We start from the raw sequence: 14,277 nt of genomic DNA on the forward strand, positions 1-14,277 counted from the left end.
TCCCATCCTCCTCCCAATCGCTTTGTGTATTATGTTTATGTACATATTTTATATTTATATATATCTATGGATTTATTACTTCTCACCCAGTAGAATATAAATTCCTTGAAGTCAGAGACTGGTTCATTTTTTCCCCTCATTGTGACCCCAATGTCTACTTTGTTGGTACAACACACGGTTGTTCAGTTGAATGGTAGGTTACAACTTTAGTACATCATTTTCGTGAGAAGTGGCTTTCTTCAATGCACAGTCTTATGAAGCCATCAGAAATAAGCAAGATGGAATAAAAGTAGTGTGTAAAATTGGGCTTTTCTTCATTTTTGAAATATAACTTATAGTTCTCAATCTCACTGAAGAATGATCAGACTTGTCATTTTAATGGAGAGTAATCTGGGCACCTTGGGATCAGATTTACATAATGTCTGAGGAACCAAATGGAGATGGATTTTTGAGCAACCATGTAGTTCTCTGTTTTTCTTATCTTCTTATAGAAATTCACTCATTCACAAGTTAGTTGTTTGAATGATTTTCCAAAAGCCACCCAAACATATATGAATTAGTCAACCAGTAGGGCTGAGCCACATTTTTGTATAAACTATGTCACATTCTAATAATCTCTCACCCATTTTCCTGTGCAATAAAACCAGTTGAAGTTCAAAAGTCAAACAGTACCCAGTGTTCTTTTCATTAGAGCTAATAAAATAGGTTTCATACAGCATTTGATGGAAATGATATTTCCAGACAAATACACACACACACACACTCTTCAGTACATTACAACAACCCCTGGGCTTGTTTGGAGACTGTGGAGAATTATTAGACTTGTGTTGTTTTCTTACTAAGTTGTTCCAATTTCATCGCATGAAAAAAAGACAAAATCAGTACCAAAGGGAAGAAATCCTATGGGATGTGGCTGGAGGAGGGGGATTGAGGAAAGGTCTCCCACCCACCTACCCATGCATTAGGAAAGGGCTCTTCATGTGAAGATGAATGAAAGGTGTGCAAAGGAGGAAGCTAGGCTTGCAGATGATAAGGTTAGAGTTGGGCGATACCTTAAAGGTCATCAAATCCAACCCAGCTGGGTGATGCAGTGATTAGAGGCCTGGGTCTGGAATTAGGAAAAGTGAATTCAAATCCAGCCTCAGACACTTACTAACTAGCTAGGTAACCCTGGACTAGCCATTTATAACTTGGATTTGCCTCAATTTCCTCCTCTGCAAAATGGGCTGGGAAGGAAATGGCAAACCACTCCAGTATCTTTATTTATAGAACCCCAAATGCAGTCATAAGAGAGTTGGATTTGACTGAAAAATGTCTGAAAAATACCGCACAGAGAGAGAGAGAGAGAGAGAGAGAGAGAGAGAGAGAATATTGATCTGCATCATAGATCAGCCAAGTCTCAGTGACAACATATCAATCCAATGGTGAAGAGGATTCAGTGAGGGCAACTCTGGTCAGAAACCATCCACTTGGGATGTAGCCGTGCGTAGATGAAAGGTAAGAGAGATATTGTGCTCCCTGGTGAGGTTCTAGGATAAGCAGAGCGAGCCAGAGAAAAGCTGAATCTTCTCCAACCCACAATGCCCTTCATGGCCATCAGGAGGTATGAGGTCCAGAAGGATTAAAGTAATAAGCTATACATACCTTCAAGAACAGAAGAATGTCTAGACCTATGTGGTACCTGAGATTTACACCCGGATCTAGAACCATAGAGGCGTTAGGATGAAAACCACAAGGTGATAGGGTGGCCAAGTTCTTCAAATGGTTAAATACCACTAGCATCCCACCCCCATCCTTTCTCTTCTCCAGGCTAAAGGTCTTCTTCCAATTTTCATATATAATTAACTCAAGAACCATCATTCTGGCTCCCCTCCTACAGGCCAGACTTTTCAGCCCATCAGCATCCATCCTAAAATATTGTTTTAGAATCAAACAGGAGGAGTTTGAACCCCCGCCCCCGTTTATTGCCTGTGAGACTGGATTAGTGACGTTGCTTCACTGGACCCCAGTTTCCATATCCATATCCAATATTCCACATCCATAAAATAAGGCAGCTTGAATTATATAACTTCTGAGGCATATTATACCTCTATGCTCCCCATCATCCTAAGTAGCTAATTCAGCTAATTTCAGTAGCTGAAAATATTCCTACCTGAGCTGAAATTTTAATCTTCGAGATGACTTCTCTCAAAGTTAAGATTTCAGAAAAGTAATGAAAAAGCCCATCAAAATGCTACTTTGATCCAATGGCTGCTCTTGTACATTTTAATTTGGACTCATCCTCTGTGACCATCCTTCCTCTGATTAGCAAAGACCATTAAAGAAAAGCATGATTTTTATTGAACAGCATTTGCACTATATTTTAGGGATTGCTGCTTGGAGAAAATAATTTGCTGCATCTGATTTTAGAGTTGCCCTAATTTCTATTATTTCCCTATTAATAAAAGAGCAATTCACAACTTAATCCCCTTCCTCAAGTCACTCTGACTCCCTAATTATTCAGTTAGTCAACCATATCTATTGAGATAATGATCTCTGCAAAGCACAGTGATATAATAAGAGTCATTCTACTTTCCTTGTTGGAGCTATCACAGACCCTATAAAACATAAGGCAATCTGACTTCTCTAATTGATTTTATTTGAAAAAGACCTCAGATACCAAGATTAACCCATTTCAGTCAGTCAAGATTTTTTTAAGTCTCAGTTAATTTTAAATATGGGGAGGACCCCTTCCATTGACATAGATGACAGACCTTCCCAAACTCAGTTGACTGAATTAAAAGAGTTTCTGTGGACAGAAGTACTTTCCACTTTCTGCCCATCATAATGTGGCAATGGGCTCTCTGATCTGAGCTAGGTTGGTCATCATATGGGTGGTCCACTTCAGATTAGTTAACTCTTCCAGAGATGGTTGAGCTGATGCTGGTATAGTTTTCAGGGACCCTGGGCAACTGGGGAAGCATCAGAAGATGAATTCATGGGAGTGTTTCAGTATCGATGATACAGGAAGCCCTAACATGGAATAAACATTGTCTCCCTGTTAAAATAACAGCATCTTGAGAGTAAGGATGATTTAATCTTTATCTTTGTCATCAGTGTTCAGTGCAGGGCTAAGCACTAAATAATTCTGGCTGACTTTTGATTGATTGCATAGATTTTAGTAATACCAGAAAAATACCAGCCTTATGTCTTATCTTACCATCATCCACTATGTCTTGAGCTGCCACAGAATTGGTGTAGATAACTAAATCCGAGAGATCCCGGCACAGCTTCATGGTTTTCCTCCTGCGGCTAAGCCTGTAAGGGATACAAACAATGTATGCTACACAGACTATAAGTTGCTACAAAGATCATTTTTAATGCCTCCCAACATGGAATATTTCAAAATCTGTTGCTTCCCAATTCTACCTCTAAAGATATTTGCTATTAGATTGCTCTATTTCTTTATTAAGTTTTTAGTAATTATATTCTACATTTCTCTAGTCCCTAAAGGCAAGGACCATGTCCCATCTATACAATGGACTCAACCTATAAGACTTATTATTGGTCCAGGCATTCTTCAGAATGCTCCTATATGAACAGAGCTTCATCACATATCATCATCCTTCCATGACAGTAAAGATTGTTTCATTCTTTGTCTTAGGTGACTTTGCTAATCTTTGCTTCAGAGATTCTTAACCTTTTCTGGTCATGGACTCCTCTGGCAATCTGGTTAAAGCCCATGAACCCCCTTTGCAGAATAATATGTCTTAGTGAATAAAATAAAATATATTTAATTATAAAGAAAATGATGAGTTATCAAGTGTAGACATTAAAAACAAATGTACAGATTAAGAATCTCTGTTCTAATTGGATTAACTACTTCTTTCTTCATCCCACTTCCAAATCCAAGCCATGCTTCAAGGCAATGTTCAAGACTCCCCCCAAGCTTCCACATTGCTCCAGTCTTCAGCACTGTCTCCCTCCTGTTAACTCCCATCACCACATTCAGCAATGAATCATTATATTGTCATTTTAAATCTCATTAATTTATGCCTTTCACTAGACCGCAAAATCCATGAGGGCAGGAAAAACCATCATCATTGTTTGAATCCAACAGAGTCACTTTGGACCCTTTGGGTGACCAACAACAATTTGCTGATTTGACTGTCTAGGACATTACACTCTAACTGAGATAATTAGCAGAAATAGGTAGGTAATGGCATGAACTTAGAAGGGGCGCAGTGTCCCTGACCTGCAGAGCTGGCCACCTTCTTTTCCAGAAGAATTATGTTGTCCTTCCTCATCGTCATCAGTACTATTAGACTTGGACCTTGTCTTTGTTGTTCTCTGTGGGAGAAATCATAGAGGACTTGTCAATAAGCCCATCCTGTCATGTATCTCTATGATAGACATGGAGTGAAGGGAGATCAAAAAGTGAACCGAGAGATGGGGGGAGAGGCAGAGACTTACCTGAAGAATTATCACCCCCTAACATGCTGCCTCAAACATACTAAGGATTTAAATGTTGGGGCAGCTAGGTGGTGCGGTGGATAGAGCACTGGCCCTGGAATCAGGAGGACCTGAGTTCAAATGTGATCTCAGACATTTAATAAATACCTAGCTGTGTGGCCTTGGGCAAGTCACTTAACTCCACTGCCTTAAATAAATTTAAAAAAATTTTTAAAGAATTTAAATGTTGGCTGGACTGCATCAAATACTAATTGCTCTCCTGAACTATTTTTCTTCTTTCTGGCCCTGGGAATCATTAGGAAGCTGTGTGTTGGAGGCTCCCTCATCACAGGTGACTTCTAATCCAACCCTGCAGCTTAGGGGGATTTGGTGTGAGATTGGCTGCACCCTCACCTGGCTGTATGTAGGATTTGAGAACCTAAGTTCTTTATGAGTTGTGTCTCTGGAAAAAAAAAAACCAGGTTTGGATTTGGCAGAGCAAGATTTGAAACCTGGCTTTGTTATTTAGAATGTGTATACTAAGGCAGGGAGGTGGCATGACTGATAGAGTCAGGAAGATCCGAGTTCAAATCTTTCCCCCCACACACAATTTGATTGAAGGTAATGCAAGGACAGCTAGGTGGTGCAATAAAGTCAGGAGCATCCGAGTTCAAATGCGACCTCAGACACTTAATAGTTGCCTAGCTGGGTGACCTTGAGCAAGTCAACCCTGTTGCCTTAAATAAATAATTTTTCTTAAAGTGAAGGTAATACAAGTCATTTAAACTGTCTCAACCTCAGTTTCCTCAGCTCTTCCAAAGGAGATAAAAACAGCATCTATCTCCCCAGGTTATTAAGAGAATCAGATGAGATAATCTTTTTAAAAGTGTTTGTCACAATGTCTAACTCATAATAGGTACTCTCTCTCTCTGGCCTCAGTTTCTTCATCTATAAAATGAGCGCATTGAATGTATATGGCTTTGTGGTCCCTTCTTGTTCTAAATCTATCAGCCTATGACCTGAAAATCAAAGAAAAGTAGATAGTGTGGAGAGTCTGGACTCTTACTCAAACAAAGCAAGGAGGAAGGCAGAGCCCAGAGACAGCAAGAGCCTGGAAGATGAGATGAGAATAGCTACTAGAAATAATACTTGGCAAAGGATGCTACACAGGGGGACAGACAGGTAGAGCAGTGGATAGAGAACAGAGCTGACATCAGGAAGACCTGAGTTCAAATCCAGCTTCAGACATTTCTAGTTGTGTGACTCTGGGCAAATCATTTAACCCCATTTGCCTCAGTTTCTTCATCTGTAAAACAGGCCAGTGAAGGAAATGGAAAACCAATATCTTTTCCAAGAAAACCACAAATGGGTCACAGAGATAAGTCTGAACAATACCCCCACAATGGGCATCATTAGCCTGGGGAAAAGCAAAGAGATGAATGATCTTCTCTCAGCATGTAATTGGTGGTTCTTGGGACAGAAATACTATTATTAATCCAGAATAACTCCTTTTCTAAGCCCTCATTTATTCATATGCTTCCAAAAAAGGAAAAAAATCCAGGTTTATATTCATCAAGGCTATCCCAAAACACCTGGTTTTTAAGTAATGCCTTTTAATTGGTTTTTTGGTTATAGTCATTAAACTATGAATTCTCCAGGGTCCTGAGAAGCAACTAATTAGAGGTGATGAGGATGCAGAAAAGGCCTTCTTTGAGGAAGTGACATCCAGATCCAATATTCCTTCATCCAAAGTGAGCAAGGCCTCCAGAAATCCTGTGGCAAAGAAGCAAGATCTGCAAAGTTTTCTGGTTTATCTTCTGAACTGAATTAGGAAAATGCAGGCAATTTCACAGTTCATTCATAAGGAAACTGGACATTTCTGAGAAAACGTATGGTTTTTGTCATGATCTTTTTTTACAATGTAGCATTTCCAAACTGTCAAAGGTGAACAAACAAGAATGGAAGGGAAGGGGCAGCTAAGTGGCAGTGGATAGAGCACTGGTCCTGGAGTCAGGAGGACCTGAGTTCAAATCTGGCCTCAGATACTTAATAATGACCTAACTGTGTGGCCTTGGGCAAGTCACTTAACCCCATTGCCTTGCAAAAGCCTTTAAAAAAAAGAATGGAAGGAGAGAGATGAGGGGAACTTAAGCTAAAACATTTTTATATGGATGGGTCCCTATATGGTCACTATAGACTAAAGACATGAGTCACTGAAATTTAGTCCTCAGAGGCCAGCCTTAACTGGATCCAATGCACAGTTGTCTGATACATGCCTTTATCTCACAGCATGATTTCATTTTTTTTTCATTTCTTCAATCAACAGCCCGCCTAAAGTTTGGGGGTGAGAGAAGGTTCTTTATTGTTGTTTTTTCTGATTTCATTTTTTGCTTTGTTTTGTTTTAACAGAGTTTTATTCAAGGTCTTATTTCTGTCAGCAGGGAAAAAATATCAGACTTAGAACTCAAAGGGACCTTAGAGACTATTTCATCCAACCACCTCCAGAGTGTCCAGAGTCACACAGTTACCAGTGATAGCATCCAAACTGTTAACCCAGATCTTCTAGTTACAAATATAGATAGCAGTCCATGTACCTCCTGACTCTTCATGGGGGTCCCCCATGGTCAGGATGAAAATGTAGAGTCAAGGCTGACTCTTTGGACCTCAGCTTCCTCCAGGGTGATGGGGCGTAACACTATGTCCTCCATATTCACCAGAGTTAGACTACATAAAAGGGGTGGGAAGGATTTTCAGCACAATTTCGTTTATTGGTGGCAACGTGTACTTTTGGTAACACAGACAATGTCCGAATAACCTTTCAGACACAAATCTTATTCCTTTTCCTCCTGGTGGCAGTGAATAAGAGTCTGATATCATGCATCACTCTCAATTTTTGTATACAGTCTTACTTGTCCCAGGAGCTTATGGGACTGTGATAACTGGCATTAAAGGTTCCATAAAAAAATGAGTGACAATTCTTAAATCAAAATGCTCACCAACATTACTTGGTGTTTCATATATATTTAAGAACTCAGCTCAAATGTTTCCTCCTTCTTGCATTTCTTTTGCACACTGAAAGGCGACATGGTGGAGTGCATAGAGAGATGACCCGGAAGAACCATCCTGCTTGAGTGACTCTGAGCAAGTCACTTCTCTCCTCTTTCTGGGAACCTAAACCTATAACCTGCAGAGGAGATCCTAATCTAATCCTAATCTAACACCTAAAGGGTGTTGCCATATGAGAAGGCTCCCATTAGCCATGAAATCAAGGCCAATTCCTCTGCTTTGTCCCTTGGATGAGCTTATGTTCCTTGGGGACATATATTCTCCCTTAGACCCCAAGCTTTTCCAGGGAAGAGTTGATTTCATTTTTGCCTGTCTCCAGTCTCTGGCACATAGTAGCACACATCTTTTCTAATAGTGGGTTGAGGGCCCAATGGAGGAGGCAGCATGGTTATAGAAATCGCTGAAGCAGGTGGAGCAGATGGCTCATGGGCCATCTGACTGATGGTGAGGAATCAAATGACTTACATTCAGCCCCCAACTCTGCTCTCTAATGCCTGGACAAGTGATTTAACCCCTCCAGGACTCAATTGCTTCATCAATCCAGTCTTTCAAGTCTCCTCCAGGTCTAACTGGAGGATCTGGCTCATCAATGCTTCAGGGATCTGGAATGGCATCCATGGGAGGGCCCTGCCTCCCGGGCACAGACAATAATCCCTCTGTGACTCTGGAGCAGCTGTGGGCAAAGACTATAAACCTGCAGCCAACCTGGGGAACAATCATCTCCAAGCTGGTCCTTGGAAAACAAACACAGATCTTATCATCAGGCTCCTAAACTAAGGCTTTTTGAATTTAAAAAAGCTCCTAGATAATTTAGAAGAGCTCCTTTGTATGCATGTACCTTCTCTCTCTCTCTCTCTCTCTCTCTCTCTCTCTCTCTCTCTCTCCCCACAATTCGATCTATAAATGTCGACATCTATTTTTAGTAACACCATCTGCAGTGTCCCACTGACCTTTCAGACACAAAGGATGAAGAAATATCTGGATGCAGCAATATTTTTTGTTGTTTGTTTAAAATTGAACATAATAAGCCTATATTCCATTAGTTAGGATTAGGCTCGGAAATCAGACCTGATAGAGACCTTGGATCAGGTAATGATCCAACCCCCGTCCATGACAGAAGTGTTAGCCAGAAAAAACGTCACTGAGCCACCTCATAAATAGATGGAGCACTGGACCTGGAGGCAGAAATCTGATGAAGATGTTTACTAGCTGTGTGACCTTGAGCGAGTCTCTTTAACCTCTGCCTGCCTCAGTTTCCTCATCTGTATAATGATAGTAGCAGAGCCTACCTTCCAAGGTTATGAGGATAAAATGAGATAATATTTGTAAAATCTTTGTAAACTTTAAATACTATGTAAATGCTGGCTTTTGTTACTATTGTTGTTATGAAATTAAAAACCAGTTCTATAATCACACGGAGTAGGAAGACCCCAGTTCTGTCTTCTAGGCCAGGGTTCTTTCCACCAGGCCTCACTGCCCACAGGATCATAGATGAGATTTCGAAGTGACTATTTGAATTAATTGAATTGAATTGCCAGATAACAAAGCCAATATACATAGCAGAAATTCTTTTTTCCATACCTTGTGTTTTCCAAAATTACTCATTAGGGACCGGCCATGAGATTTCCTTCCACTTTCTTTCACATCTGGATTCTGAGTAAACAAAAAGAGACATCATGAGCATGTTTTCAGATCCTTGACCTCATTTTACCTCATCTAGCTTTCAAGAATGTGCCCCCCAGGAAATGCTGTTGCCAAGCCCTCAGCATTCTTCCTCCATAAGAAGGGGAAGCTGGGCCTCACCATGAGACCTGGACCATTACCATAGTTTCCGCGCCATCAGTCTCCAACTCCTCTACTCTTCTCTCCATATTATAATCCTCTCAGTCATCCTCAGACACCTCGTGCAGATTCCATACCTGGTCCAAAGCCTTCAAAGGCTCCTCACTCACTCACCACTCAGTAAGGTCCAGAGTCCTTGACCTGCGATTCCATGCATGGCCAAGTGGCATTGATGGCCTTTAATGGCATTCCCCTTGATGAACTCACTCGTCCGGCCTAGCCCAGCTCACATTATCTCCCAGAACATGAATGCGATTCCTACCTTTATGTCTCTGTTCTTTCAGTGGAAAGGTTCTCCTCCTTCCTTCTAAGACAGCTGCTAAAGCTCGACCTTCCCCATGAGACCTTTCCTGACTAGCCCAGCCACAAAGAACAGCATGGTCACCAAATCTCAGAGCTGGAAGGGCCCCCAGTCCAACCCACAGCTGTCCGGGGATGCCCTCCACACCACCCCCACCAAATGGTCATTCGGTTTTGTTTGGAAGGCCTGGGGGGGGGGTCATATTCTCTGCAGAAAGCCTGTACTACATATGAACAATCCTTAATGACAGTAAATTTGCCTGTCTCTTTTTTTCTTTTCACAAATTGGGTGGTACAGTACTCTGGAATCCCAGCACCTGGCTTCAAACATCTCTGATCCTATTGCTTGGGTGACTTCACCACCCCAAGCACAACGCCAGACTCAGTTTTCTCACCTCGTCAGAAGGATGGCGGTCGAGCGGGGACCTCTGGGGTCCCATTCACCAGCTCAAGGTCAATCATCCTTGTTCCTAAGGCTACGTCTGCTTTGTTTCAACTTATCTCTGTCTGTGGGAGTCTCTCTGCCTTTCTCTGTTTCTCTTACACACACACACACACACACACACACACACACACCACTCCAAACCTCTCAATGACAACAATAGCACCTTTTTTCCCTTAAGCCAGAAGATTAAGTGTGTAAAGAGCTCTCTTTTTCTAACCGGTCACTAAGCAACTATAGGCCTCCATTTAACGTGGCTGGTTAGTGAGACGTGCATCTTGGGTACTCGGTTTTCACTCTCCATTAGAAGTAGATTAAGAAATATAGGCTCCCAGATCCCAGACTATTGAAAAGGCATCATCTGGTATTGTTGGGTCAGATCTTAGAACCAAAGCCTGGGGAAAAGGTTGGATTAAAGCCCAGGAGCCAGGATGCCAACCCTGTCAACAGTTGAAATGGCAAGGATCTGAGAACAGACCCAGTCATCATAAACCACTCCCAGATTCTATCTTGCACTGGCTCCCCCAATGCACCGCCATTCCTTGTTATTTTAGCACATTATTTTTTAGCATCATTTCAATATGAACCATACCCACCCCCAGAAGACAAGGAAAACACAGGTGTGCCAGAGAACTGAAGCATCTCCATCCATCCCTTTGAGCACACCTTGTTGTTCTGGGGGGGGGGTGATGAGCCGGGCTAAATAGCACAGGAGATGAGAATTTAAGGGTTCCTTCAGGGCTCAACAATCCTAGTGCTTTTCAATTCTGTCATTCCAAGACTGTCATCCCATTTCAATCTCCTCTTAGCCCTAGGCTCCAGGTTCCAGGGATGATGTCATAAGGGTGAAGGACCCAGAGCAGGACTGGCATTGGAAGGGGAAAGGGAGGCAATCTGCTGAAAAAGGATAAATTCCAGTATGGATCCCTAAACAGCCCTTTCCTGAGAAGGTTCAGTTCCAGACCCCCCCGCCCCAGCTCCCAACTGCAGCAGACTGTTGCCTGAAGATCTGGACTGACCAGTGCCAATCCCTTCCCCAGGGATGCAAGTCAGGGACATGTGAAGGCTGGGGGAGGTGTCACATGCAGGCCCAGGAGATAGCTTGAAGCTCAACCATCTGTGACCAGTCTGGATCTTTATGGGACTGAGAGTCTAAGACGACACAAAGATCAAAACCCTACATTTGTCTCCCTTTCCATTCAGAGGATCCTGACGGCTCTTGGAGGAATGGAGTAGTAGACCTGGACCATCACCCTGGCAGCTTCCACACTCTCTATCCCATTCAAGCTGGACCCCTTGTCTGGGAAAAATACTTCCCCTCCCACAGTCCCTGGCTTCCTCTAAAGCCCAGTTCTGATGTCACCTTTTTCAAAAAGCCTTCTCATGATCCCTCCAGTGGAGAGAGTATTCTGAGGTAGCTCTGCTATTTATCATCCAGGTGGGCACTCTTATCCTTAGCTTGCAATCCCCTTGATGGCAGAGACCAGTGCTGGCTTTCCCCACCTTGGGATTCCCAGTCCATCACATAGTAGACACTTCTAAAATGTCTGTTGAATTCAGCTGAATTCACCACTGATGACGACCCCGTCTCCCCAGCTTCTCTGCTAGGGAAAAGGCTCTCAGACATTCACTGGGGCAACAAAGCAGCCCCTAGCTTTTCTTCCTCTCCCAGAGAGGTGGTGCTCCTAAGGAACAGAGGTAGAAGCAAAGAATGGGCCTAATGCATCCATGGGGCTGACCAGCCTAACCCAGGTGAGGGTCTCTTTTCCAGGAGGTTCAGTGAGATAGTAAAACCCTGTGTCTCCCACATGGGGATTGCAGGAGCAGAGAATTAGAGTCGAAAAGGATTTCAGAGGCTCTCCAATCTAAACCCCTCATTTTACAAATGGTGAAACTGAGGCCCAGAGAGGTTAAGAGAGTCACCAAAAGTCACACAGGTGTCAGAGACAGATTTGAACCCAGGTCTCTTGACTCCAAAGTAAGCAGTCTTATGACTATTGTCTAGTTCCAAAAGCAACACTTTTGACGTCTCCCAAAAAACCTATTTTTCAATTTGAGGCAAGGACACTTAAGTGTTTTGAAATGGGTTCAGAATGGGGTAGCTAGGTGGCACAATGGGTAGTGCACTGGCAGAGTCAGGAGGACCTCACTCAGGCACTTAATTGCCTAGCTATAAGTGGACTTGGGCAAGTCACTTAACCCCATTGTCTTAAATAAATAAATTAAAAAAAAAAAAAACAAATGAAATAGGCTCATATTCAACAAAAGAAAAGGGAGATTCACCACACAACCACATACATTAAAAAAAATTAGTGGTTGTTTTTTGATTGGCTATGCTACTTACTCCTCTTTTGACAAGGAACAGATCTCCAAAGGCATTTCCCATACCTGCTTCAGATGCACATTTAAACCTTCATGCGTGGCCTTCAGCAGCGCTCTAACAGTGAAACTATCCGGGTCTTCTTTGTCCCTGATTTGAGATTCCCTTAATAGTGATTCCAATTTTTTCCTTATGAAAGATTCCACTTGGTGATCAGTTGTCCCGTTGTGCTGAAAAGAGTCAGGAAGACCAATAGAATGAGTAATTGCCTGGCCAACATTAGAAGGCGGCAGCAGCTTCTCCATGTCAAAGACCCCTCACCAAGATGTGCTATACAAGCCTCATTAGCTAGCTTCAAGTCTGTGTTTCAAGACTTTGGAGAAAGAATAGTCACTGAGACCTAGGGAGAGAGAGTGAGAGAGAGAGAGAGAGTGAGAGTGAGAGAGTGAGAGAGAGAGAGAGAGAGAGAGAGACAGAGAGAGAGACAGAGAGAGAGGAGAGAGGGAGATGGGGAGATATGGGGGGAGGAGAGAGGAGTGAGAAAGAGAGCCCCTAAAGTTCTGGGGGGCTACTCAAATCCTCAGAATGATCTGCAGAGCTAAGCAAATAGACGGGAGACTTCATTTTGAAAGCATTCTCTCCTCACTAGAATGGGGAGATGCAGAATTGGTGAGGGGGTTCTGGTGAGGAGGCTTCTTCTGACTCAAGGTCCTGCTCTATTTCAGATTATTTGGGTGATCACAATGGGACAGAAGGAAGACCATTGACTGAGATCCCCAAGGGATTGAGGATCCCAACTTTCTAGAGTTAGAAAGGACCCCAGTGATCATTTTGGGCTAGTGGTGGCCATACTGTTTGGTCTCAGGAACCCTTTACATTCAAAAATTATTGAGGGCTCTCCCCTGTTTATTTGAGTCATAGTTAGTGATATTTACCATATCAGAAATGAAAATATCTTAGTATTAATTATGAAAATAGTTTTGGCTTCATAGAGCCCCTGAAAAGTATCAAGGCCTCCCGGGGGTCTCCAGTCCACATTTTGAAAACCACTGAAATTTCTGTAGGTAAGGACAGGTCAGGACTGGGGGGGGGGGGGGATATTCTAGATGGGATGCACAGGATAAGCAAAGACATGGAGGTGGTAAAATGCAAAGAAACCATAAAGTTTTGTACAGTGTAGGTCCTTGAGGTCCAAATCAGATACTGCTGATGCATTTTATATTTGATTTCATTCTGAAAAGGATTTTATTCTGTAACCATATTTTGTATTTGTGTAACAAACCTAAGGGTTTTCTCCATCTCTGAGTTAAGAAGGTTCAGTCTTCCACTCTCAGAAGTTGGATACTAAAGTTGTAAGTTTTCCCACAATGATAGTCATTTAAAGGAAACCTCCATTCTCAATATTCTCATAAAATATTATCTTGCATTTCCTCCAAGTTTAATGTGTTCTTGTTGTGAAGCTGGGCTACCTAATGGATCTTGTCCCATCTTTAGCAACTGAAAAGGTGGTCTTAATTCATCCCCCCAGTGCAAGGGAGTTTATAGCCCTAGGTCCCTATCTGTGACTTCAGGATGCAGTTGGGACTCCTAAAGTGACAAAACATTCCTGTGACATAGAGAGAGGTGGTTTTTTATCCCATATGCATGTGAAGCACACTTTCTTTGATGAAACCAATCATGATCCCTTCCCTCTTGTTTCTGGCCATTTATATGATTTCTTTCTCTTCTTTGTTCTATGTGGAGAAAAATGGGTTGCTGTTTCAATTCTGTGTCCTTGGTCAGAGGCAGTGCCACTAACACATCACTTATCAAGGGGTTTAGCATGCTATAAATAAACTTATCTTGCTTAGAGAATTGCCTCAGTTTACTTTTTTGC

General features: G+C 42.3%; 1 protein-coding gene across 4 annotated transcripts in view; it reads right to left on the reverse strand.

The window, feature by feature from the left end:
* PLCH1 (phospholipase C eta 1) overlaps nucleotides 1-14,277 on the reverse strand; it is a 198,692-nt gene that overhangs the window by 15,382 nt on the left and 169,033 nt on the right. For all 4 annotated transcript variants that reach the window (XM_074190792.1, XM_074190791.1, XM_074190793.1 and 1 more), the window contains 4 exons: nucleotides 12,470-12,631; nucleotides 9,079-9,150; nucleotides 4,235-4,329; nucleotides 3,200-3,297 (listed from right to left, as the gene is read on the reverse strand). In XM_074190792.1, coding sequence (XP_074046893.1) covers nucleotides 3,200-3,297; nucleotides 4,235-4,329; nucleotides 9,079-9,150; nucleotides 12,470-12,631 — 427 coding nt within the window. The remainder of the gene's footprint in view (nucleotides 1-3,199; nucleotides 3,298-4,234; nucleotides 4,330-9,078; nucleotides 9,151-12,469; nucleotides 12,632-14,277) is intronic.

This window comes from Macrotis lagotis, chromosome 6 (genome assembly GCF_037893015.1).
Source record: "Macrotis lagotis isolate mMagLag1 chromosome 6, bilby.v1.9.chrom.fasta, whole genome shotgun sequence".
Classification (NCBI taxonomy): Eukaryota; Metazoa; Chordata; class Mammalia; order Peramelemorphia; family Peramelidae; genus Macrotis; species Macrotis lagotis.